Source organism: Microcebus murinus, chromosome 4 (genome assembly GCF_040939455.1).
Source record: "Microcebus murinus isolate Inina chromosome 4, M.murinus_Inina_mat1.0, whole genome shotgun sequence".
Classification (NCBI taxonomy): Eukaryota; Metazoa; Chordata; class Mammalia; order Primates; family Cheirogaleidae; genus Microcebus; species Microcebus murinus.
In genome coordinates this window covers 31,928,379-31,955,292 of record NC_134107.1, presented here as the reverse complement: position 1 = coordinate 31,955,292, position 26,914 = coordinate 31,928,379, and the positions used below count along the sequence as shown (strand labels likewise).

General features: G+C 43.8%; 2 protein-coding genes and 1 long non-coding RNA gene across 7 annotated transcripts in view; 1 reads left to right on the top strand and 2 right to left on the bottom strand.

Moving 5' to 3' along the window:
- Positions 1 to 204: 204 nt before the first annotated feature.
- Positions 205 to 19,182, bottom strand: CD59 (CD59 molecule (CD59 blood group)). Of its 4 annotated transcripts, none has more exons than XM_012739886.3 (4): positions 19,075 to 19,182; positions 11,673 to 11,757; positions 7,466 to 7,567; positions 205 to 1,175 (listed from the first exon to the last, which is right to left on the bottom strand). In XM_012739886.3, exons 2-4 carry the CDS (start codon positions 11,737 to 11,739, stop codon positions 961 to 963), a joined length of 384 nt encoding a protein of 127 aa, XP_012595340.1. In that variant the 5' UTR covers positions 11,740 to 11,757; positions 19,075 to 19,182; the 3' UTR covers positions 205 to 960. The 4 variants fall into 4 exon arrangements, with proteins under 4 accessions (XP_012595340.1, XP_012595339.1, XP_012595341.1 ...); XM_012739885.3 differs by lacking the exon at positions 19,075 to 19,182 and adding an exon at positions 18,351 to 18,719; XM_012739887.3 differs by lacking the exon at positions 19,075 to 19,182 and adding an exon at positions 15,465 to 15,644.
- LOC142870598 (uncharacterized) lies at positions 18,849 to 25,861 on the top strand. The gene is made up of 3 exons (XR_012918948.1): positions 18,849 to 18,922; positions 20,791 to 21,022; positions 25,447 to 25,861. It is a non-coding gene; the product is annotated as an uncharacterized LOC142870598 (long non-coding RNA).
- Positions 23,629 to 26,914, bottom strand: part of FBXO3 (F-box protein 3) — a 35,717-nt gene continuing 32,431 nt past the window's right edge. For both annotated transcript variants that reach the window (XM_012739883.2, XM_076002041.1), the window contains exon 11: positions 23,629 to 25,164. In XM_012739883.2, the coding sequence (XP_012595337.1) occupies positions 24,985 to 25,164 (180 nt within the window). In that variant the 3' untranslated portion in view covers positions 23,629 to 24,984. The remainder of the gene's footprint in view (positions 25,165 to 26,914) is intronic.

Here is a 26,914-nt window from a genome sequence, read left to right as displayed (position 1 = left end):
GGGAGTCAATAGGCTGAATGTGGGCAGGTAAAGCACCTCCCCACAGATCTGTTGCTATTAAGGATGCCATCTGGAAGTCTCAAGTTGCAATCCCAAAGGTTGTTCACACTGCACTCACACTGTACACACACACACACACACACACACACACACACACTCTTTCTACCAGTAATATTCAAGATAAACACAATATTGCCAGTCATATGTAGATACATTTTTTAATTGTGTATGCCAGAGCCAAGATATCCCACTGATTCAACAACAAAAAAAGGCAGGGGAATAGCTTTAACATACCATTAATTTACACTATTACATTGTTTCAGTGAAAGACAACAAAGCCCATACAAAATTTAGAGACAAGAAAACTTAAATTACAGCTACTGGTACTGGTCTAATGATAGATTTTACATTTTCATGCCCTGCCATCTAGGATGTTTCCTTCCTGCCCTGCCAGACATCTTCTAGCTCTGGTCTTGTTGACCTGACAGCCCACCTCTGGAACATCTGTTGTGCTACCATAGTAACACAGAAGCCATAAAGCTTAAGAAAGGTTCCCTGTGAGAGAGAACTGTTGGAAAGAATCCCCCTGGCACCATCCCTCCCAGATGCTAACCATACTATTTAACACATCCAAGGAACCTGAGGGTCATGGAGAAGCTACGCAAGCTGTCACTGCAAAGCTGGGCCTCCAGAGAGCAGAGGAAGAAAGCAGGTAACCTAGTTCAAGTCACACCTGTTTCACTCTTAAACTTCTCCCTCAAGTGGAGCTTCCCTACAAACAGGACTGGTCTTCAAGGTCTCTGAGTCCCTCTCTCACTGACCCAAGATACTTGAGCTGTTTTATTCCTTCCCAACAGGATGGCATTGGAAAATATAAAGCCTTTGTCACGCAGCAGCAAGGAAATGGGGAAGAAGGTGGTGGTGGTGAAGGAGTAGTTTAGAATCCCTCCTGGGGTTGGTTTAGAGATAAAAGTTCCAGGCTGCTGCCAGAAACGGGGTCACCAGCAGAAAAACTGTTTTCCCTGATAAGGTGGTCCCATGGCTTTGATCTTTCTCATGGTTACACAGGTCCGACTTGCAGCAGTAGTACTGTAGATCAGTTTCCCCTAAGAGTTGTGAAATGCGGTCAAAGTTGCAATCTGCAAACTTCCAACACTGGTGATATATCCGTGGCCCTGTGGGGAGACATACACAAAGGTAAGAAGGTAACTGGGTACAGTTCTATATCTGCCTTTGAACCCTAAATTCTATGTAGAATTTACTCTATGGAAGTAGAGACATCCAGGTAAATGTTCTTCCCAGGTGGGTTGTGAAGGGAAACTATTAGTAAATGATGATATATCTCTAAATGGAACTTTTCTGTAAAACCAAGGTCTCATCAGAGCCAGGATAGTTGTGTGTGGGTTGGTGGGGAGGCAACAGGCATTTATTCTGTTAGAGGGAAATTTGGTAATATCCACCAAGATTTTAATATATCAACTGCCATGTGAGTTGTATTTAAATCATGCTGGAGCTTTGTGAAGCAAAACCTGGGCAAAACCCTGCAGTTGGTTCATGCAAATATTACTTGTTGATGTTCTTACTGTTACAATTAATATTGACAAATTAATTCTAAAAACATGGATTAAATGAATAGAAATCAATAAATTTCATTTTTCATTAAATTTTTCATGAAATTAGAAAGGATCGTTTTGTTTTCAAAGTTTTTATTCTATTTTCATAATAAAACACCATGGCCCCAAGGAAAAAAAAATTTTTTCTAGTGTAGCAATCAGTGTGTTAAACACATACCCCCTTTGGTCCAGCAATTCCACTTTTAGAGTTTAGCCTATGAAGTTACTTGTAAGAGAGATTAGGATATGCTTAAGAATGGTCACTGCAGTACTATCTGTACATCAAGTAACTGAAAAAAAAAACAGTCATTAATTAAAAGAAAAAATCCTGAAGAAATTATAGAATTCCATACAATAGATTTCCATGCAGATAGGGAATGGCACGGGGCTACAAGTGCTGACATGGAAAGAGCTTGATGTGAAGAAAAAAAAAAAAAAAAAAAAAACAAAAGCAGGAAAAATGTGCAAATTAGATTTCATCAAAGTTAAAACGTTTGATCTTCAAAGAACATTATCAAAAATATAAAAAGAAAACCCCCAGAAAGGGAGAAAATGTTTGCAAATCATATGATAACAGTCCTGTATCCAGGATATATAAAGCATTCTTGCTACTCCATAATAAAAAGCCAAATAACCAAATTTAAAAATGGGCAAGGGATTTGAATAGACATTTCAACAAAGAAGGTAAACAAATGGCCAATAAGCACGTGAAAAGATGCCCAATATCATCAGTCATTAGGACAATGCAAATTAAAATCACCAGATCCCACTTCACACACACTAGAATGGCTAAGATCCAGAAATGGTAAATGGCAAGTGTTGGCAAGAAGTGGGAAAACTGGAGAGCCAAGAACAAAATTTATAATGTACAATTTCCTCATTGCCATGATCATATGCCCGTCCTGCACTTTCAAAGGTAAGTTTTCTGGCATGTAAATTATGTATCCATTAAAAACCCTAGGTGCAGAACAGTATGTAGAATGTGATCCATCTGTATAAAGAAAACATATACGCATGGGAGTACATGCATTAATTTTTCTCTGGAAGGATTCCCAAGTAATTTAACAGTGTTAACTTCATAGAGTAACATGCTTCATGTATAATATGTTTCTGGATGGATTGAGACTTGATATTTTTTTTTAAATTGTCATATGGATGACTTATTTTTAAAGTATTTGAAACTTTATTTAAAAATCATTAGATTATTTAGTAACACCGGAAGTTTCCACAAGAACGTGGCATTTTGGTCCCATTGTTGGAAAAATATCCTTGAGCGCATATGAAAATAAAGGTTAGAAGTATATATTCCAAGTGTCTTATAGTGGTTTTTTAATATTCAGAAAAAGCATGTTAAGTGAGAAAAAATGTATTAGATGAGAGTTGTTATGGTCGATTTTCCTCTCCAAAAATAACTGAGTGTCTATCAGCTAAATACTGGGAATATGCATAAGATAGAAGGAGGCATGATCCTTGCCCTGTAATCATTTTCTTATCTTCTGTGCTAGAAAGAAAAAAATATACAGATGCATACTCCCTTATTTAGGACTTGTAATTAATTAATCCAATTCCATTCATAGCTTGGAACAAAATACTTCGAAGTTTATAACTACAGGTGTAAGTGTCCCGTCTTCCTGTCAGAGGGGATTGATATCTGAATTAAAATTTAATGAAGTTTGGTTGAGTGGCAGAGGCCAGATACAGTGTTCCACAAGGGCATTACTTGCCTGAGTAGTAACTATATAAGTGGACGATTCTAATATTGTTATAATACTGAATACTGTGAGCAACTGTAACGCAAAGGAAAGTATTTGTGTGTCTAAGCATATGTAAACATAGAAAAAGTACAGTTAAAATATGGTATAAAAGATTTTTAAAAAGATACACCTGTATAGGGCACTTACCATGAATGGAGCTTGCAGAATTGAAAGTTGCTCTGGGTGAGTGAGTGAGTGAGTGAATGTGAAGGCCTAGGACATTACTGTACACTACTGTAGACCATATAAACATTGTATACTTAGACTACACTAAATTTATAAAAAATGTTTTTCTGCCTTCAATAGTAAATTAACCTCAGCTTACTATAAGTTTTTCACTTTATAAACTTCTTAATTCTTCCATAATAACACTTAGCTTAAAACATAAAGATGTTATACAGCTGTACAAAAATATTTTCTTTCTTTATATCCTTATTCTACAAGCTTTTTCTATCTTTAAAATTTTTAATTTTTTTTCACTTTTTAAACTTTTTGTTAAAAATTAAGACACAGGGCCGGGCGCGGTGGCTGACGCCTGTAATCCTAGCTCTCTGGGAGGCCGAGGCGGGCGGATCGCTCGAGGTCGGGAGTTCGAAACCAGCCTGAGCAAGAGTGAGACCCCGCCTCTACTATAAATAGAAAGAAACTAATTGGCCAACTAATATATATAGAAAAAATTAGCCGGGCATGGTGGCTCATGCCTGTAGTCCCAGCTACTTGGGAGGCTGAGGCAGCAGGATCGCTTGAGCCCAGGAGTTTGAGGTTGCTGTGAGCAAGGCTCACGCCACGGCACTCACTCTAGCCTAGGCAACAAAGCAAGACTCTGTCTCAAAAAAAAAAAAAAAAATTAAGACACAGGCCAGGCATGGTGGCCTACTCCCGTAATCCTAGCACTTTGGGGGGCCGAGGTGAAAGGACTGTTGGGGCCAGGAGTTTGAGACCAGCCTGGGCAATACAGTGAGAACTCCATCTCTACAAAAAAAATTAAAAAATTAGCTGGGTGTGGTGACACACTCCTGTAGTCCCAGCTACTCAGGAGGCTAAGGCAGGAGGCTCCCTCAAGTACAGGAGTTCAAGGCTGCAGTGAGCTATGATCATACTACTTGCACTCCAGCCTAGGTGACAGAGCAAGACCCTGTCTTCAAAAAAAAAAAACAAAAAAACTAAGACACAAACTGACTCATCATTGTAGGCCTGCACAGGGTGAGGATCATCAATATCCCTGTCTCTTCTACCTTCACATCTTGTCCCACTGAAAGGTCTTCAGGGACAATAACATGCACGGAGCTGTCATCTCCTATGATAACAGTGCCTTCTTCTGGAATACTGCCTTAGGCCATTCTACAGTTAACTTTGTTTTTAATAAGTAGAAATAGTACTCTCTAAAATAACAATTAAAAGTATAATATAGTAAATACACAAACCAGTAACACCGTCATTTATTATCAAGTATTATGTACTGTACATAATTGTGCATTATACTTTTGTATGACTGGCAGCGCAGCAGGTTTGTTGACACCAGCATCACCACGAACCTGTGAGCAATGCAGCTACAACATGACCAGGCCGTGGGAACTTTGCGGCTCAATTATAATCTTATGGGACCACCATGGTATGTCGTTGACCAGAATGTTATGTGGCACATGACGATTATCTGCATTTAAGTTTACCCCATGTCTTTTCATGGCTTGATTTCATTTTAGCACTGAATAAAATTCCATTGTCTGGATATACCATCGTTTATCCATTCACCTACTGAAAGACAGCTTGGTTGCTTCTAAGTTTTGGCAATTATTAATAAAGCTGCTATAAATATCTGTGTGCAGGTTTTTGTGTGGACGTAAGTTTTCAACTCACTTGAGTAAGTATCAAGGAAAGTGATTGCTGAATCATATGGTATGAGTATATTTAGTTTGGTAAGAGACTGCCAAATTGTCGTCCAAAGTGGCTGTACCATTTTGCATTCCCATCAGCAATGAATGAAAGTTCCTGTTGCTTCACACCCTTGCCAGCTTCTGCAGTTGTCACTGTTAGTCCAGTAAGTGTCTCAACGTTGTTTGCATTAACCATTTGTAAGCATAACGATTCAGATAAGAAACTATGGGATCTGAAGGCTGGAAAAAAGACCTCAGCTCTGGTCCACTTGCCTCTTCTCCCTACCTCTGCTATCCAACATATGCATTTCATAAATAACAAACAAAGGTGGACAGAACTGGCTGGGGGCAGGACAGAAGTCAGAGCTCCCAACCGCTGCTCTAATACTCATCCAACACATCATAATTGCCTTTAGCCTCTCATTTGGAAATTTTACTTTCTATAGTGAGGGGTCCAAGAGACACAGATGACCCAGGTAAAGAACCAGGTCTGTGCTCACATATAATTGGTGCTCACATACTGGGGGAGTGAATGACTATGTTCTCTTTGGGGCCTTACACCACTTTCTACATTAACAACGTGGTCCCCGCTGGAGGCAGAGGGACTGTCCTACAGAACCAAGGACCTTGCATGGAGGGCTTGAGATTTTAGCTGCATTCCAGGAATTGATATCAGAACTATCAGATACTCTTGTATTGTTTTTTTTTTTTTTGACAGGATGACCCTAATTTGTTTTTTGGTGGGTTTTTTTTTTTTTTTTTTTTTTTTTGAGACCTCTTGCCTGGGCTACAGTGCAGTGGTGTGATCACAGCTTACTGCAACCTCAGACTCCTGGGCTCAAGCGATCCTCCTGCCTCCAACTCCCGAGTAGCTGGTAATTTGTTTTTATTTATTGAAGGATTTCTTCTCTCTGGGGAAATGAATTTTCTTTCTCTCAGATTTTTCTCCCAAGCCTTTTCTGAGTTTACCTGACATTGTTCACCATTCCTTGATGGTGACACTGGGAAGTTTGTGGTAGAGGATATAAGAGTGAAAATAACCTCGAAGAGAGCTTTTGTTTTTAACTCTTAGAAATGTAGGTGTGGGAGTTTTAGCTCGTACACCAAGCAGACTCTGAAACTCCCATCCCTCACCAGCATCACTGCACATCTGGATTCAACTGGGAACTACACCCAGCAAGACAGACGGCATGTCTTTGGTGGTTTCTTTCCTCTGTCTACCATTTCCTATATTCTATTTTAAGAGGATTTATAGAGGTGGATATTCCATTGCATAACCAATTTGGAAAACGCAGATTTGAAAGACGTGTGCATGTTCACCCTCTCCACCTCCACACTCATGAGCACCTTGCTCTGAGGCCACTGAACCTTGGTACGTGCTGTTGCCTCTCTCAGCCCTCTGACCTTCTTTCTACTTGTCCTTTGAGCTCAGCTTGCTCAGGGCTCTGCATGTCCCAGATACCCCATGGAATGAGAAAGAGGTGTAGGGAAAGCCTTTTGGGACAGCCTAATAGGCCTTTGTCAGAATTTTAACTGTATGTGTCCTTTCTTCATCTTTGCACTGCTATCCCCTAGCTCGGGCTCTGGCACACAGTAGGCGCTTGGGAGACAGCATAGTGTTGCTGTTAAAGAGCACAAGCTTTGGAATCCTATGGATTTCCATGCTTAAAGCCTGAGCTGGTTACTTGACCATAGCCTGTTGCTTAATCTGAGCCTCAATTTCCTCATCTATCAGATGGGAATAAAAGATCACCCTGAGAGGTAAGTGAGATGCATTCATTAAAAAGTGTATGGGCCTAGCATGGTGGTTCACACCTGTAATCTCAGCACTTTGGGAGGTTGAGGTGGGAGGATCATTTCCAGCCTGGGCAAGATAGCGAGACCCCCATCTCTATAAAAAATTTAAGAATCAGTGAGGCTTCCTGTAGTCCCAGTACTTGGGAGGTTGAAGCAGGAGGATGGCTTGAGCCCAGGAGTTCGAGGCTGCAGTGAGCTATAATCACACCATGGCACCCCAGCCTGGGTAACACAGTGAGACCCTATGTCTTAAGGGAAAAAAAAAGTTTATGACATGTGCTCAGTGCCCAACACACAACTGGTGCTAATCAACGGTAGCTATTACTTGTTGAATACAGGTCTAATGAGAATTAGAGTGACACGAATTTTTTCCCAGGCTCTCATCACCCCCTTACATTTAGGAGATAGGGAAGGAGGAGGCTCTTACCAGCTTTTGTACGGAGACAGGCATCAAAATTAGGTGTACAGTTGCTGATTGTAGTACATTCAGGCATTGGGTTAATACAGCTGTAGCATTTCAGGCTATAACCTGGAATCAGGAAAAAACCCGTTAGGACCTATTAAACCAGCACTGACTTGCCCCTGGTAGCCCACAGTCTCCACTGATATGGGGCAGAAGTCAGCAAGTCATGGAATGCTTCCACTCCCGCACAAATATACAGCCATTATCTCTTTCCAAGCTCAAACTATAGTTCCAGCAACATTTTTTGGACCGTGATGCAAGCATAAAAGAAATAACCACATCTGCCATCTAACTGTACAATTGAGAAGCTTCCTCCTAACCTTCTACTGGGAAGAGATTAACCTGCAACGTAATGATATGTTAAAAGGAAAATATCAAGAGAATAATAAGCTAAAAGAATTCTATAAGTGCCTTCCAAGCAGCAAATATACTCAATTAAATCACACCCTTGTGGATTGATGATCAGTATTTGGCAGTAGTTATCTCTGTGAAAAGACATTTTCAAAGATGAAATATGTAAAATATCATTACAGGTCAGTAACAGATGAACACCTGCGACTGATGAGGATGATAGAGAACACTAATTTTGAACCCCAATTGAGCAAAAGTTCTCCCCCTAAAAAGAATTCTATTCCTCTCATTAGGAGGGTATTATATATTTGCACTCAATTATTAGGTTGTGAATTTTGTCAATTTAAAATTTGTGACAATTTGTTTTCTCTCTTGTTATTTATATAATAACTTACAGAATGTCCTCGATTTTGTCTCTTGGACTGCACAGCCTGAAATATTTACAGTCTGGTCCTGTACAAAGTTGATGGCTTCTGGAACAGGGTATCATCACTGAACTGTTTCCCCGCTAAGGGACCGACCCAGTGCGAGAAGGGCACACAGTCAAGGAAAGATGACAGCTGTACACCTTATACCCATGGAGGTGGCACAGCTGGGAGCAGTAGACATACTGAGCATGAGGGTCATCTTCCATCAGAAGCAAATGGCCTCCATTTCCCTAATTGGAAAAATGACTCTCTCCCAGGCAAGTTCTCATGATTCATCTTTGCCAGCTAAACTTCAGGTTTTGCTGGATGATTTTCCCTTCTCTGTTTTTATAACAACAGTGACAAGAAAAAGATGAGTTGTAGTTAATCTGTGCGATGGGGAGAGGCTCAGGAAGCAAGAGTTGGAAGGAAATCATCCTGATTTATGTGGATATACACTTTTCTATTATCAGAGATAACCACCTTCCCATCACACAGCTTCTGCCATGGAATCAGTACTCGGTGGAATCTAACAGTGTGAAACACATTTTCCAAGATGAAACATGTAAAATTCCATAGAAGAATGTCATGTTTAAACCAAGTGTGGGTTTTTGAGCCCAAGAACTGACTTCTAGTTCTAAGGCAAAAGCCCAGATTTAGCACCAGGGAAAGAGGGGACTTGCCAGAAGTCCAGTGGAAAATGGGTCCTCACTTCCTGAGCCAGACAGGAGCCAAGCCAAGATGCTCTATAGCATCTTCAGTGGCCAAGCCTGCCTTCCTAGGTGTAAAATCCCACTCACCAGAGGACCCTTTGTTTTGTGAAGGTTCCCAGATTAATGCCTTGAATCAAAAAACCCCTCCCACCCCACTGTGTTTGCAGATGACAAGACGGATGCCTGCAGAGGTGAAGTGACTCACCCAAGGACACCCAGCTACAGAGCCCGTGAGCAGGGCTCCATGAGACCTGCTGTCTGCGTGTGTCATGCCTGTGTGAGAGGGGAGCCACGATGACATGGCACAAAGATGCAATTTTCCTATGGCCCCTTCCTGTGCCAGATGTGTGTATACATGAATGAGAAGAAAAGCATCTAAGAAGGAGGGCATTTTTCTAGCCTGGCTATGTTTCTGGGCCATTTTGTTTATTTATTTTTCTTTCTTTCTTTTTTATAGGCTGGTCAGGTGAAGCAGTGGGAGTGGAGAAGGAACAAAGGAATTTGTAACTGGTTGTGATCAATTAGTTGTAAATAGCACTGCACTCAGACCAACCTCTGGGCCATTTTAGGTAACCCATAGAAGTGAATTTCCTACTGGCTAAAGCCCATGTTTGGAACTTCTGTGGGGCAGAAATATTCACAGCCAATATGTTCATTCTGTGTTCGAATATCTGTGCACCTATGTGCTAAGCCCTTCACAGAATTGTTATAAGAGGTAGGCTCAACTCTCTTCATCCCCATTTTGCAAAAGAAAACAAGGACTAAGATATTAAGTAAATTGTCCAAAGTCGCTAAGTGACAGAGCTGAGACTCAAACCCAAGCTTGGTTTAACCAAGATTTTCTTCTAATTGACCTGAGTGGGGAAGAGAAGGAAACAGTATAGATTGTAGGTGAAACCAAGGCCAAAGACAAGCAGCAAGGCAGTGGACGACTGTTTGACATTCTATCCTAAGGGTCGGGAATCTGTGGCCTTCTAGGTCCTTAAGTGCGGCGTTTTGATTGAATCCAAATTTTACAGAACAGATCCTTTTATTAAAGGGTGCAGCAGAGAAAGATGAAGCTTTTCTTGCCACCTTTGGTTCTTTAACAAAAGAATAATCTTAAAATGAGAAGGTTGTGGGTCTAGCCACTAAGCCAGGATAAGAGAGGATTTGACCCTGGGCTCGAAGAGGTAGAATGTAAAGGACGGTTCCCATGCAGTTTCTTAGAGTCTTTGGGCAGCCACAAGGGAAGCTCTCACCTGTGTGTGTGTGTGTGTGTGTGTGTGTGTGTGTGTGAGCCTCACACCCCAATTCTGAAGAAGGGCTTAAATGTACCCCAAGACCTGCCATGGAGCAGTCAACAGCCCCAAACTCAAGCTTGTCCCATAAACTAATGCAGACTCCTGGAAGTAGGACGGGACTGGGCTATTCTAATCACAGAAGATACACCGGGTAGAACAACTCAGAAGAGAATGTAGGCTTGTGACACGGGCGATCCACATCACAACCACCCTGGCTGGAACTAGTGGAGGTGAGGAAGGAGGGAAGTCATGACGTCTGTTTTTGCTCAGAAATGGGGGGCATGTTTAAGTCCCAGAATGGGGACTGTGCTGAGACAGGCTTTAGCACAGTCCCAAGTACAAAATAAGCAGTTAAGATAAAGTAGCTGCTAATATTATAAGACATGCTTCAACAGTACAGAAATTTTTTTACTGTTCATTATATTGCCACTTCTGTTTTTGCTCCCCACCACCAGCCACAAAAAGCATCAAACCACCACAAAAAAACAGAAGTGGCCAGGTTGTTATACCAATATGACGCAGGCAGAAAAAAATGACATTTGATCCTCATGACGGAGCAAAGCAAGTAGTATGGGTGTTCCTACTGCTATAGAGATTAAGACTCAGATGCACACAACTTCCTCTAGGAGGAAGGGCGGTCCAGGAAGGGGTTGTCCAAAAAGAGGTGGTCCAGGAAGGGTTGTCCCAGGGGAAAGGGTGGCTCAGAGGGGAGGGGTGGCCTCGAACAGTGGGGAAGAACATGGACTGTGGTGCCAAAGTGTATCTGTTCACATCCTGGTGTACCACTTCTGTGTGTTATTCAACAAGTTAATTAATCTTTTGGGACCTCAATCTTATCAGGTATAAAACAGGGATATAAGTAGTACCTTTGCCATCAGGCTGGCACCAGGATTGAATAAGCAAATACATGTCAAATGCTCAGAATAGTGATTGGCGCATAAATGCTATGAGCCTTGACTGCTTCTGCTATCACTGTGCCCATGACCGCGTTGCTATAACACAAGAGAAGCCCCAGGGCAGAAGGACTAAGCTCCCTCACATGGCTCTGGGCACAGGGGACCCCAGAGGGGCTTGCACAGCACCCTAAGCACGGTATCCATGGGAGCTGCAGTAGCCTGTGGCGACAGGGATGAAACCTAAGCCACTGAGTGTTGCCCCCACACCCTGCCCAAAGCAGCCCTGTAACTCAGGATGACCTGTAACTCTGGAAGGGGCTCCACCGAGGATGAGCCCCATGGAGGAAGGAGTTGCCACACAACCCCGGAGGGCAAAAGAACCAAAGCCAGACCTGCAAGAGGAACTGGCTGGTGCTGAAACTGAAGCCGGTAATACCGGCTCAGTTATCCTGAGCCTAAGGAAAAGGAAGCCCAAGGCCAAGGCAGCCTAGATCCGTGTCCCGGGACCCTGGAGCACTTACCTGAATGGCAGAGGACAGCCAGCATGAGCAGGAGCCCGAACAGGACAAACCCTCCTTGGCTTCTCATCGTGCCTGTCCACAGAATCTGTAAGGAAGGGATAAGACAGGTTGTCACAAATAACAAAATACTGCTGGTTATCTCAGAGAACATGAGCTGGAAGGCTGAGTCGGCTGCAGGGAACGTGGGGGAGGAGCCGACTGACTGGAAGACATAGGAAACCTACCTGGCTGGGCGCCTCGGACTAGGAGTGCTCTTGGGAGGGCACACTTGATCCTCTCCTGCCCCAAGACCTCAGCTTACTGAAGGAAGGGGATGGGTCTCAGGGAAAGGGTGGCTCCGGGGGTGTCAACACACACTGGGCGGTGCCCAGCCCTAACCCACAGCAGCTGCACACACCTAACTATATTCAATCTTTATTGCTACTATGCAGTGGGTATAACACTGTCTTTCTCCCCATGAGAGGTGCTTGGTCAAACGGGATAGGAGAAAACTGACTAACACAGCAACTACAGTTCCCACTCCACCGGTACCACCTCCAGCTGCTGACTAAGCTGGAAGGCCACTTCTTCTCCAGGTCACACTGCTAAGTGAAGCAGACCAAAGGGTGACTCTGGAGGGCACAAGCCTGCATTCAGCAGCAGAACCGGGGCAAAGGTTTAGCATGCATGGAAGCTCTGGCTCCCCACGAGACAAGTACGTAAATATACTTGTACACAAGTACAAGGGGACACCTCCTTGCTCATTGGGGACATAAAGAGAGGTGTCGGGCAACTAGTCCCCAGTACATGCGTGCCTAGATGTGCAGCCATAAGCATCGGACGAAAAGGGGAGGTTGAAATGCCTCTAAACCTTTCTCCTAGTAGGGAAGCCAAGGCACAGGGAGGTTTTGAACTTGCCTAAGTGCAAAGCATCAGTCGCAGATCTAGAAGCCTCCCAACTCCACCCCTACATCCCTACACCCATCCTGAAATGAAATGGTGACAGCTCTTATAAACCAGGGTGTTTATTCTCCTGAGCCCCACAGGACTCATGCCTGGTGGACAGATGGCGCTCTTGGGGGACAAGCCACCCACCCTCCTCGGGGCTATCAGTGCAGAGTTCTCTGTCGCCACCAGTCAGGGGAAGACCGAGAAGCAGAAAAGGGCAGGGTCTGGCAGAGTCTGGCATTGTTCAAAGAAGAAAATGTTGAGTGACTTAAACCTGGGGTGGGGAAGAGGCGGCTTTCTGATACATGGGGAACCAGAAAGAAAAACAAACAAGGACTGGCCTTTCCTTACAAGTTGAGTACCTCCCACTTCCCTCTGGCCTCTTTAAAACCTACAACCGGCTACTGGACACCAGTGCCCCTGTGGGACCATCCCGGGTTACGGGGACCCGACACTGACAGCCACCTGCTTGGCTCCCCATGCTCAGGGCTTTCTGGGTAGAGAGGATGATTTACAGGCTCAAGTTAGACAGGGCTTAGGACCACGAGGGACTGTTGCAAGTGGGGAAGGAGAGGAAGGCATTGATCCGAGGTTCCCAAACAGGGATGCAGGGAGCTTCAGACACTTTCTAAAAGTACAGAATAGCTGTGGTGTCTGGTGTCAGGCATCCTCATCGCAGGAGGTGGGAGGGAACTCCTGACTCAAGTTAGGCACCAGAAAGGTGTCAGGTTGGCAGGATGTGCTAGCACCAGAACAGTCTTCCTTTCCTTGACATGACTAACAGTGTTACAACAAACAGCGTCTCTGAACTTCCCTTGGAACGGTCCTTGACATGACTAACAGCACCGCAACACACAGGGTCCCTGACACACAAGGGTTCTTTGATGAAGTGCAATAGAAAGAACCAGCCTGCTAAGAAAGCCAGAACACAATGAACTGGTTAAGGGCACAGTCGTTTGACTCTGAACAAGGCCTTGAATAGTTCTGGCTTTGCCACTTATTTGCTGTGTGGACCTCTGATCTCCACCCTTCATCTTGTAAACACGGGGACAGTCACGTGTACTGCCCAGCGCAATGCCCGGCCAAAGACAGCACTCCAGAAGAATACCCGCTGTCAGTATTACTGAGAAGTCATGAGATTACTAGGGGAAGAAATCAGGTGGGGAGGGGTGTGGGGGGGGTGAAGAGTTGGGAGGGCAGACAGAGGGCAGCACTAGGTGAGGAAGGAGAAACTCTGTATTGGATGAGTAGGGGAGATCTTGCACCCTAAACCTAAGGCGGCCCTCAGCGATCTAGGTTGGGCACAAGTGTCAAGTCTCAGCTTCAATTCTATACGACTGGCTGGTTGTCCCTGCAGCTGCTTCCATGACATGGCTGCAGAGGGGCAGAGATGGAACAGGAAGGAAGTGGCCAGCGTGCAGATGACAAGGTTGGGCTGTTCAAATAAAAATAAGACCAGGTCTTTGTTAACCACAACTGAAATATGAATTTCCAAGAGCAAAATGTTCATATGGAGTGTGTGTGGGCGTATGTGTATGTATACGGAGAGTGCGGGAGGGGGGAGGCAGAAGAAGAAATAGCTCACTGTTTTAAAGCTTTTTTAATAAATGCCTTAAAATGTGGAATGTAATTAATGTTAAGCAGGATTATTTATGACTTTTTATTTTTGTTCCCGATCCCTAACTTTTTGCCTTCTTTTCCCCAAATTCTATAATGAATCGAGTATTACTTTAAAATAAGAAGTATCAGGAAAATCCACACATTACAAATGTTCCTTTTTCAGTAGTCATATATCACCTATCTTTTGGTAAATGTATCTCAGAATTAAAAAAATAAAAAACCTGACCTCATGGTTTCAAACTCTTCCCTGGTCTCAAATACCCTCCATTTTAAGTAAAAAAAAAAAAGATATTCATAAGTGTAGATAAGATGGTAGATGAACCAAAAAGTGTCGCCATTTCACCTAAACCAAGTACTTAAACACAAGATACACTCAGAAGGCATCAACAACTCTTAACTCTTTTCTAAACATCTCAGGACTCATAACTGTGGATTTGTCCCTGTGGAATTTTTTTTTTTTTTGAGACAGAGTCTCAATCACTACTCTCTTGCCTGGGCCAGAGTGCCGTGGCGTCCCCGCTCACAGCAACCTCAAACTCCTGGCTCAAGCGATCCTCCTGCCTCAGCCTCCCAAGTAGCTGGGACTACTGGCACTCGCCACAGCGCCTGGCTAATTTTTTCTATTTTAAGTAGAAATGGGGTCTCGCTCTTGCTCAGGCTGGTCTTGGACTCCTGAGCTCAAGCAATCTTCCCAGAATAGTGCATTTATAGCCAAGACACACAGGTGGCCCCTAGAAGCTAAGAACGGTCCTCCCCTCAGTTCCCCAGTCACGAGAACTGTATTCTATCAGTAATCTGAATAAGCAAGGAAATAAATTCGTGTCTAAAGCCTCCAGAAAGAACACAGCCCTACCACCTTGACCTTAGCCTGGTGAGACCCGGGTCAGACGTCTAGCATATGGAAAGGTAAGATTAATAAATTTGTGTTGTTTGAAGTGGTTCCATTGGTGGTGGTTTGTCCAACTGCAGTATAAAACTAATTTGGCAACCTCTGAACTACAAAGCGGTGGAACAGCAGTTAAACCCGGGTTTGAGCTCAGAACCATCTTAAACTCTCTGGTGAGGAGACTTCTTGTGAATTCAGCTTCTGAAATATGTTAGTTAAGCTGACATCACTGAGGAAGAGATTTGACATGTGCAGTGTTTCCACGAGATTCACAGATGCCCATGGCAAGTGTCCTCAAAATAAAACCCAATGCCTTTATTTGATAGGAAATTAGTAGAAGCCCAGGGGAAGGAAATTACCTGTCCCAAGACAATAGGTTGGTTGCAAAGCCACACTGGATGGATGTATCTCTATTCATCAGGGACTGGTGACTCACAAGATACCTGATGTCGGCAGTGTTAGGGGCTTGGAGCTTTTGCCCTAGCTATATATGTCATCTTCAAGACATACACAGTGCCTGCTGTAGCCACTCATGCTGAGTTACCCAGGCTAGGATCAGTGACTCAGTTAAAGGACTAATTACATAAGCAGAGAGAGACAAAGAGAAAACTGCCATCATAATGGAAGAGCCCCTCCCAGCCAAGCCCCTAGTGTAAGGACAGCCTTGCTGAAATAACAGGTAAATGCCCAATCCCACAACTTCCCCAGTAACAGGTAAGAATCAATCCTATGCGTTCTCTCACTAACAGGTCCCCTGCAGGAGTTCTGTTTTGCACAACTCTTGAAGAGAGCTGAATGGACAGAAAAGAGATGTAAATCTCCCTCTTTCAAAATTGTTTCTGAGAGCCTGCTTTTACAGAGTTCCTAGGTAAAGAGCAGGGAGAACCAGCTACAGCCTCAACCATATCTCAAGGACAGAGTCACATCTGTGATAATCCCTTGTCCAAGGAAAGGCAGGAAACCAAGGATGACTTTGACATCCTTGCAGTTTTTGTTATCTCCCTGCTGCCGATTTCATCAATTGACAGCCATCACTATTTTTTTTCTTTTTGTCCCCCTTAAAATCAGTGAGCCACTAGGCCTTGCTGCTGGCACCCCCTTCTCTTTCTTTGGGATGCCACGCCATCTCTCTGTTCTCTTCCCCCCCTTTCCCTTCATTCTCTTTCTTCCTCTTTTCTCTCTCTCTCTCTCTCTCCCCTTCTCTTCCCTCTCTCTCCTCTTAGAAGGATAAAATAAACTTTTTTACTTTTATATCTTAGTTCCTGCGTGAGAAATCTCTTCTCTACCCGTGCTGTGAGCACCGACAGGCTTTCCACCCTAACACTAGTGCCAGGGGCAACCACCTTTTACTCTGTAAAGCACCCAGATCTGCAGCTTCCCCTACAAGGGCCTTCTTTGCAATGTGGTCCAGAAGCCCATATCCCTAGGTTTCCAAAGAGAGCCTCTCATCTTGGTACTCACAACCTTGCCCTTTGAGATTATACATGCACAGCCAAGTTTTATATTTTTTTAAAGACCAGGTTTCACTTTGTTGCTCAGGCTAGAAGGCTGAAGTGCAGTGGCCTGATCATAACCCCCTGTAACCTCAACGTCCTGGGTTCAAGCAATCCTCCCGCCTCAGCCTCCCAAGTAGCTAGGACTACAAGCATGTACCACCACACTAAGCTAAATTATTTTATTTTTTGTAGAGACGGGTTTATGTTGCCCAGGCCAGTCTCAAACTCCCAGCCTTAAGCAAACTTCCCACCTTAGCTTCTCAAAGTGCTAGGATTACAACCATGAGCCTTTGTGCTGGCATAGCCAAGATGGAATGAAGATATTTCACAGAGATATGGGGCATAGGTAAAAACAGCTTGTCTTTTAACAACTTCAAGCACTTGTGGTCTTGGTTGTCTGTGGCAGTTTAGCTGAAGTTCTTAAAGGGATGGCCCAGAATTTTCAATGCACTCCTTGTCAAGAGCTTATACCTGCCTCTGTCGAAGATGCATTCCATTAGAAACCTGTTAGGTTTGTTCCAGGTGGGAATCCGAAAAGTATGTACAGGACAGAATGTGGTTCATGCAAAACTTAGGTTTGTAGAAGAATAGCCGCAGGAGTCTGGGGAGTCCTGGACTTAGTAGATCTAACAGACAGCTGCAGCAGCATTCCTCCCCCCTCCCTGTTACAGATGAAGGCGCTCTCTCCTGATAAGGACAACGCCACAGCAGAAGGACGGATGTGACTGGGGCAAAGGCATCGTATGAGTTTGTTGTTTGAAGAATTTACTACAAACAGCTGTTCTGCCCACCGTTCTCTGCCATACGTGAACTGCACATAGCAGGAAGCAATTCTTCACCTGCCAGTTTGGCCCAGCAGCACAGAACTGAACAAGGCAGGTGGGAGGGGGCCGGCTACCCCTGTTTATGAAAACCCTCACTAAACCCCCTTCTGTGCTGACTCTCTTTTTGGACTCAGCTCACTTGCAGGGTGGGGGTGGGGTGGGGAATAAACCAGCCGTGTTGCTCCCACACAGCCTGTGTGTGAAATCTGTCCTTTGGGTCATTCACCCTTTCAAAACCCACTCTCCCCAGCCTAAAATTCATTTTATTTGAGTTTTATCTTCCAGGCCACTCTGCACAATGGGATGTTTTCCTTAAAGCAAGGTTTAGCAAACAGTTTCCAATTTCCACCCTGAAAACACCAAAGCCATAAGTTTTAGGAATGTCTGGCTTGTAGTGAGGCGATTCCCTCTTAGCCTCCACTTTATACATTGCCTCTCTGCACCCTAAAATTCATTTTATTTGAGTTTTATCTTCCAAGCCACTCTGCACAATGGGATGTTTTCCTTAAAGCAAGGTTTAGCAAACAGTTTCCAATTTCCACCCTGAAAACACCAAAGCCGTAAGTTTTAGGAATGTCTGGCTTGTAGTGAGGCGATTCCCTCTTAGCCTCCACTTTATACATTGCCCCACCCAGTGTAAATAGCCACAGACTCCAGAAGGATGGGGCCCAGCCAAAACATCAACATCATGTAAAAAGAAAATCAAAGCCTCATCCCACCCCACCCCCCCCCAACTCCTTAGGCAAAAGAGAAGGTAAAAGCTAAGCTTAGGCACCAGTGAAGAGCTGGCCACACAGATCACTCATTAAGGAAGTTTCCTGCTCACCTCCCACAGGCAAAGACATGCCAAGTGTACCTATGTCTAGCACCTAAAACCAGAGCCAACCCAATTCCACACTAAACATGAATTATAAGTTTATCTTACCGGTAACAGAACAGGATACAGGACAGAACCGGGCATTCTTCCACCTACCCCCGGACACGTACATAATTGATGCTTCGCTCCCCTTTCCCTTCGCACATTCCCCTTATTTTAAGTGTACATGGCTTTCCCGGGCCTCACAGAACGTAACCACTTTGCCTGTCAGCCGCTGCCCTGCCTTCCCCCTCTCTCTGCGCCTTTAAAGGCAGAAGGTTCCAACTGCTCCTTCTGCGGCGAGCGGCGCAGCTCGCGCCCGCCCTGTGGCGTTCTTCCCGGGCGCGTCCTCCACATCTTAATAAACGTCCGCTGCTGGAGGATTTCTGCCTCGGTCATTAACCCGGGTGGACAATCACGTGCTGTTCACACTGTGTTTCAGCCCTGACGTCTGCTTTCTAAAATTCCAAATGGAGAACTCTAGAGAAGAGCGGCCCGCGACCGCACGGGGACCGCGCTTTCTCTCCCTCAGAGCGCGTGGGCCGGCGCGAGGGAAACACCCCGGAGGGAGGGCCCGGAGGGCAGGGCCCGCGGAGGGGTGCGAGGGGCGAGGACCCGCCGCTCCCCGCCTCTCCTCTGCGGTAAGTAAACAAAGGGAGCCGGCGTCCCGGGCCAGGGCCTCGCGCCCGGCTCTGCCCGCGGGCTCGGGGCGCGTGGGAGGCGGGGGCGCCCCAGCCCGCACCCCGGCCGGGCGCGAGCGCGCGGGGACCCCGCCGGCCCGGCCTAGCCTTACCTGACAGCGCCCGCAGTGCTCCCAGCGTCGCACCACTCGGCCCGCGCTGGGCCCGCGGCTCCCTACAGCTGTCCGCGCCGCCCCGCCCCGCCCCGCCCCGCGTGCCGCAGCCCGCCCCGCCAAGGTCACCTGCTGACGCCGATGCCGCGGGCGGCAGACGCTGCGGGCGCACGCCTGATCCGCCACGGCTCTCCGGGTGCTTCGGGGCAAGCCGGTGGCTGATACGGGACGGGCACCTTTAAAACGCGGGGGAAATGAAAGTGTGTGGCATCATCCTCTGATGGTTATGGGAAATAAGAACAATAGCAAACTTCAAAAGACTTCACGCTTTCCTTCCATTTTTAAAAATTATATTTAAATGTTTTCCAAAACTTTTCTTGCGCTCATGCTTTGCTCGTGCCCCGAGCGCCCGCTTGGCCCGGCCGGCAGGTTATGCGGCCCTGCTGCAGCCTGAGGCTCCCCTTGCTCTCGGGCTCTGGCATCTCCTCCGCAAAGGTCCCTCAGCCGCGGCCGCATTCGCGCCTCGTGACTTGTTCGGAACCAAGACAAAACATGCCTTTAAATCGTATCCCAAGAATGGAAACAGAAGCACCGCATGTACTCACCAGCAAATTGGTATTAAGGGATCAACACTAAGTGCACATAGAGTAATAACATTCATCGGGTGTCGGGCAGGTGGGAGGGGGAGGGGGGATGGGTATATTGACACCTAATGGGTGCGGTGTGGGCCATCTGGGGGATGGACACGCTTGAAGCTCTGACTCGGGTGGGGCAAGGACAATGTACATAATCTAAACATTTGTAACCCCGTAATATGCTGAAATAAAAAAGAATAATATTCTCAAAAAACAAAATTTAAAAAAGCTTACTGGGCAATTAAACTCTTCGAGTTTCTCCATCAATTTAGGGAGAAACTGACCCCTGGACCCTCCCGTCTGGGGGCCACCAGAGGCTGGGACAGAAGAGCACCAGCGAGGGATTTACTGCGTGGGTCACTTTGCGGTGCGTAGCGATCAGGGATTGGATTGCGGGCTTGATATCACTGACAAACCCACGATGTGAACAGTTTAAGAGTTTTTAGTACTTACAGACGGTTAGGGACAGGTGTGGGCCAACAGCGCTAACCATAGGAAAAGGGGAGGGGGCGGATGTGAGCAAGCCAATGAGCATGGAGAAGCAAACCTCCGACAACAGGAACTTGAAGTTAGGGAGTTTCCCAGCCAGGAGCATGTGCAGAAACTCGAGCTCATGAACAAAAGTAATCTTTCCTCAATTAACATATATTAGCATAGTAAAAATCACACCCACCAGCGCCAGGACAGTTACAAATGTCCTGGCAACCCCTGGAAGTTACCCTGTAAGTATAACATTGGGGAGGGCCCTTAGCTCCAAGAACTCTCCACACTTTTCCCAGAAAAAATAATGAATATTCAGCCCACCATTTAGCACATTATAAGGTATAGATATAAAAGTAGAAGCGTGAACCTTAAAATCTGTACCCCCATAATATGCCGAAATAAAAAAAATTAAAAAAAATAAAAAAAAATTAAAAAAATAAGAAAATAATAAAAAAAAAAAGTAGAAGCGTGTTAAGACTTCAGGGTCTTCTTCATTCGCAGAGACAGACCCATCCCTCCTCCAGGACGCACCTTCTCTTTGTACCCTTCACTGTGCTCAGTAAAGGCTGCTTGTGTTCCTGTCTATGTTCACTTCTAGGCACTGGCCTTGCTTGCAATTCTTCCAAGCAAGGAGACAAAGAACCAGGACCACACCTCTCAAAAAGCAACCCTGACAGAGACCCTGGGAGGTATGCAGCACACACATCTGGAGGCCTCCATCCCCACATCAAGCTCAGAGAGCACATGCAGGGATTGAGACAGGAACTTGAGGACCAACGCCTTCGCCCAGGGTGTTATCCAGACAAGATTTGCTCCCGGAGATTTAATTGGTGGGTTTAAAGCAAGCAGACACTAGTTCCAGGAGGTTATGCTGTCAAGGCATGAGTTTCATTTTGGTAGTGCCCAAATCCTGGTTTCTCTCTTCTCAAATGGAAATTTCATTAATCAGGACTTGCTTTGATATTTAAAGTGAGCTGCTTAAAACAGTTAATACCATATATTTCCTATGATGGTTTACAAAGCTCTTTCACATGCACTACCTGAAAGGATGGCCTTGCTAATAAACTAACAGAAAAATAAACTAACAGGAAAAAAAAAAGGAGAAAATTCACAGCACATATTCACCCCTTTGAAGGGAAAGATCACAGCACAGTAGCCCCTTGTTTAATTAACCACCTGTGGCCTCTAAGAGTTTGGTTTCACAGCACTTGAAAAGAATTGAGCAGATAGAAGTGTGATGCTTCCCCAGTTCGAGCCAGGTCACATTCCAATGACCCTGGAAAAAACAGCTTCACAGAAAAGAGAGAAAAAAAGGAAAAACAGACATAGCTGCTTCACAGCTGTTTTTTGCTAGCAGCTGACAGCAATTAGTTTTTTTCTTTCTCTTTATCTCCATGAAAACCCCAACCCCTTATCCTTAGGATGTATGTGTTTGCAGATGAATTGCAAGTCTTGGTCTCTAACTCTGACCACTTCCTCTATCTTCATTTTCATATCCAACTGACTACTGGACATCTCCGCTTGTTTGTTCCACAGACACCTTGAACTCAATGTATACAAATCTGACCTCATCTATGAGAGAACTGGCACCTATTGCTTTGGGCATTGCTTCAGACATTGTTTTAGGCATTGCTGCAGCATTACCTAACTGAATCAAGATGAAAACAGATGGTTTTCATCAAGATGAACCTTGATGAAAACAGGATTGAGGAAGGGCAAGTTCCAACTGGTTAGAACCAAGATGGTGAAGAAATAGAGGGTATCACTCTATTCCAGGAAAACACCCCCCCTTCCATGAATATTCTCCCCTTTGTTTAACCTATAATTAATCCATTGCTTCAATAGAAGGGCAACAGGAACCAGGGGCTAGTTCTCCTCTGCAGGGAGAATTTGCTTCTGCTCTGTGGAGATTTTCTAGTTTCTGAATAAATCTTGCTTTCACTTTATACTGTCTACTTGCTCCTGAATTCTTTCTTGCATGAAGCCAAGGATCCACTTGGACCTCAAAATGCTCCCAGTAGTGGGGAGTCACTTTCCTGTGTCATAATGATCAACTGCTTTTCCTTCAATGATTTTATTTTTTTAATAAATGAAGACAGAAACCTGGGAATCAACTCTCTTTTTACTACCTCTCATCTACTCAGCAACTCCTGCCTACTTCGCCACTTATTTAGATCATCCTCTCTTCACATTGCCACTGCCCTAATTTGAGCCAATCTTGTGTCTTATTTGGACCATTACAACTCCTTCATACTAGGTCTCTATGCTGCCCCTTCCCCACTTATCCTCCACTTGACTCTAGGGACCTGGCTAGTTTCCCACTCCAGCCTCACATCTCACTTTTTACTTTCCACTTCATTTTGCTCTTTTCTCATCATCCTTTCTTGAATACAGTATGACTATGGTTGCCATCCTGCAACCATGAGAGGGCCTTTGAGAGGAAAAGTCTTGTGCTAAGGATGGCAGAACAGAAAGATGGAATGAATCTGTAACGTTTACAATATTGTCGTGTCATCATGTCAGCCCTGAACTAGTTACCTCTAACTTTTCACTAAAGAATAGCCCTAAACTATTTAAGCTACTAATGATTTCGGCATCTGTCTCATTCTACTGATACATCAAGCCTTAGACAAATGAATAAAAAATAGGTGGTGTTTTCCAGCGGCCTCAGAACCAGAAATGGTGTTTGCTCCACCAAAAGTATAGTCTGGTTTGGGCAATGTTAATGCCAACTGTCAAATTCCTGTTATGGGTGGATAAGTATTCTTGCTAATGAAATTAAACACAGAAGGTTCTCAAAAAACCCCATCTTGGTATGAACTAGGGTGCATTCAACTAATGAATGAATAAAAGAATGTGAATTTTGATGGCAGGATAAGCAAACTGCCACATTTTGAGGAGCAAGGGTTGGACAGGGTTGCAGGGGAGATTCTGGGCATCACAAGTACTCTGGAAACTGAGAGACAGGAGAGGTCATCTGGAAGAGAAAGCTACAAAGAGTGGAAAGGGATCCTGGGGCCACCTTAATTACTGCTTTATTGAGAAAGTTTAGTTTTTAACAAAATAAGTGGATTGATGCTATGGTCTGAATGTTTGTGTTCCCCCAAATTCACATATTGAAATGTAATCCCCGAAACAATAGTATTAAGAGGTGGGCATGTTAGAAGGTGATTACATAATGAGGGCTCTTAGTGCCCTTATAAAAGAGGCCTGAGGGAGCTTGTTTGCCACCCCCACCAGGTAAAGATACAGCGTGAAGGCACACAGTCTTTAAAGCAGAGAGCAAGCCTTCACCAGACGCCTAATCCTCTGGCACTTTGATCTTGGACTTCCCAGCCTCCAGAACTGTGAATAATAAATTTCTACTGTTTATAATTACTCAAAGGTATTTTTTTGTTGTAGCAACCTAAACAAAGACAATTGACAAAAGAATAGCTATAATAGAAGGATTTGATAGCCTGATAATATTCTTAATACATGAAAAGGAAAAAGTAAAACTGACTTAGTCTATTTGAGAACATTTTAACACATCAATATGAAAGGGTATGCTTGCCTTCGTGGTCCCTGGTAGCTGCTTAACCCTGAATGCTGTCCCCTTTTCCTACAGTTTTCTCTACAAAAGAACTGTCCTTGGGAAAAATGGAAGATGAACACACAGGAGGGTATAATCAAAGCCAGGAGATGACTTTGAAAGGGACTGCTACTCTGACAGCAGATCAGAGTTCAACTGTTGTTGAACAGTAAATTCTATCTTCCATCTTAAGAGCAAAGGGTGATTAATATTAGTTTATGAAAAATAGGCACTTACACAAAATACAGGATCAGAACCAAATTTTGCTGTTAAAATGTGAGTTTTTAGCACTTGAAGGATTTCATTCTTAACTCCCAATTATATAATTACAAAAACTCCCCATGTTTCAGGAAAACATACTTAATCCTAACATAAAATCCATGTCACTTATCACAAAGTTAGACAGTCAAGTGTATAAAGGAAAAACAAAACAGAAACAGTATTTACAAATTTAGACTACATGAGACATAGTGAAGAATCTTTTGTTAAACAACACACTACATACTTTTACACACTACATTTCAAAAATGATGCATCTGTGAATAATATGATAAAGGCCATAAAGTTGAAGATTTAAATTAAAGGTCATTGTGTTGAAAACTTTAAATTAAATTCAAGGTTGTAATGACGAAAAATTTAAATTCAAGGTCTTAGTGATAAACACTTTAAATTCAAGGATAGATTGTCTAAGAAAGGACAAACCATTAGCAGTCAAGTTAGTCAATTAGCTCCCTATGAGTACAAAATATTAGGAATCACTAATGGATTAGCCTCATTACAAATTCTGTTCATTTCTAAATAACTTACAGCTGCAAGAAATCTTTTCGCAGAATCAGTCACATAGTTTCTCTCTATCCTTGTGTAGATATTTCTGCTACATTTTAAATCCTTACTCAAAACAATTCCCTCTCCATTTCTACATTTTTATAAGTATAAAATATTTTTAAACAAAGAAATGTCTATTCCTTAGCTAGAGAACTATTCCTCCACTGACTCCTGGAAGAGAAAAAAAGATTCCCATTTCCTCTTCTACTTCAAAAACACAAAGCAAACCAAAACAATCCAATTTCAAATGTAATGTCACATAGAACCCAGGGCCTAGAACAATATTTCATGCTAGTTTTCCTGCTATATACTCAGAACAATTTAATTATTTACATTATTGAGAAATCTATTTAACAGACTAGAATCATCCTGGTGCTTCCATTAGCAGAAGGCTTGCTAAAAAAGGCGTGAGCAGCGGCGTCTGCGAATGGGAACATCAAAAACTCTCCTCCGTCTCTCTTCCTCATCATCTTCATCTGATTCATCCATATCTGCCGAATCATCCTCATCATCTTCTTCCTCCTCCTCCTCCTCTTCTTCTTCTTCCATCTCTTCATATTCATCAGGACCCATTTCCTTGAAAGAGAAAACAATCTTTTGATAAGATCATCCATCAATTTTTCATAGTTATTTAATGTGAATTCTCATTTATCTAGAATCCAAACAACCAGACATGGCAAATCTGAGTTTTCATCAACTTGAACGGTGTATTTTCATAATGTACATGCTGATGCAAGATTCTGAAGTGTATTTTGTATCACATGTTAGATAATGCTCAGTATAGTTTTGTTGTTTTTTTTTAAAATGAAAGATTTTCTTTTCAATTGTTAATTCATTCACTCATTTATTTATTTAAAGATGAGCTTGCTATGCTGTCCAGGCTGGACTCCAATTCCTGAGATCAAGCGATCCTCCTGCCTTCAGCCTCCTGAGTAGCTGGTACTATAGGTGTACACCATAGTGCCTGGTTCCATACGTTTTTAATGGTAAACATTCAATTAAGGTAACACTTATTTTTTACACAGTACTTGGTAATTCATACAAGGTAGTAAACAGACCATTCCTAACAATCCAAGATAAAGTTTTACTGAACTTGTATTAATGTATTAAATAAAATTTATTAACCTAAATACTTACAGAAAGGAGGATGTGAAAATATTAGTCAAGTATGACCTCTACTGGTAACTTTTATGCACTGCCAACAAAAGGTCCAAAAGCTTTTTCTTGAGCTCCTACTATAAGACACCACTTGAATTCAACCGTCAGTAGCCTCTACTTTTAAAAAAAATATTTTTTATTTTTTTAGTGGCTTAAAACAATAGTCATTTATTATCTCTCATGGTTCATGTAGGTTTGGTATTTGGGAAGTACTTGATGGGGTGGTTCTGGCTTGGCATCTTCTCTCATGATGTTGCAGTCAGATGGTGGCTGGATTGGAGTCAGCTCAAGGGCTTCTGCATTCACATTTATGGTACCCAAGCTGGGATGATCCAAACATCTGGAGATGGAAACAGCTGGGGTACCCAGGCGCCTCCCTCTATCACTATATGGTATGCCTACAAGGTCCCTTCAACATGGTGGCTTCATGATAGCAGGACTTCTTACATGGTGGCTTAGGACACCAAAGACATGTATCTCAGGAGAGAGAGAACTCCACGCTGAAGGCATATTACTTTTATCTAACTCAGAAGTCACAGTATCACTTTGCCAATTCATCAGAAGTACATCACTAAGATCAGCCCATATTGTGAAGAAAGGATAGCCTCCACTTTTAAATTAACTTGTTGAAGGCTCTCAGAATAGGACAATAATGATGGTAAATGTGCAATATCTGAACATCTCTTGGAAAGTTCAATTCTGCTTAAGCAGTGTCTCTAGTCCTGACTTACTCTGCTGTCAATGTTTTCTCTCACACATCTGAAGACTCAATGAGAGGAATTACTATATTGGATAGAATTCTGAACAGCAAGGAGGACCTAGGTGGTAATCTGGCAAGCATGGGGAAACTTGGGGCATGACATCAGCAAAAGTCCTTCCACTGAGGCTTTTATGGCATTGCGTGATCCAGCACCCCACCACCCCTCTGATCTCATCTCCAACCACTCTCTCTAGCTCACTGCACTCTGGCTACACTGCCTTCCTTAGTTCAAACACACCAAGCCATTACTGCATCAGGACCTCCACATTTGTTGCTCTTTTGCCTACAACACTCTTCTCCCATATCCACCTGACTGACTCTGCTCCTTTTACATCTCAGCTTAAATGTCACCAAGGCCTTTCCTGATATATCTTTATATTTGAACAACTCAACAGGATGCTCCTTATC

Excerpts from the sequence above, each read along its gene's own strand:
- CD59 (XM_012739885.3), bottom strand. The coding sequence starts at position 18,386 with ATGCCCGGTTCTGTCCTGTATCCTGTTCTGTTACCG. Across the intron at positions 11,758-18,350 it reads TGTATCCTGTTCTGTTACCG|ATTCTGTGGACAGGCACGAT; the intron begins GTAAGATAAACT and ends CCTTCCTTACAG. Across the intron at positions 7,568-11,672 it reads GGCTGTCCTCTGCCATTCAG|GTTATAGCCTGAAATGCTAC; the intron begins GTAAGTGCTCCA and ends TCCTGATTCCAG.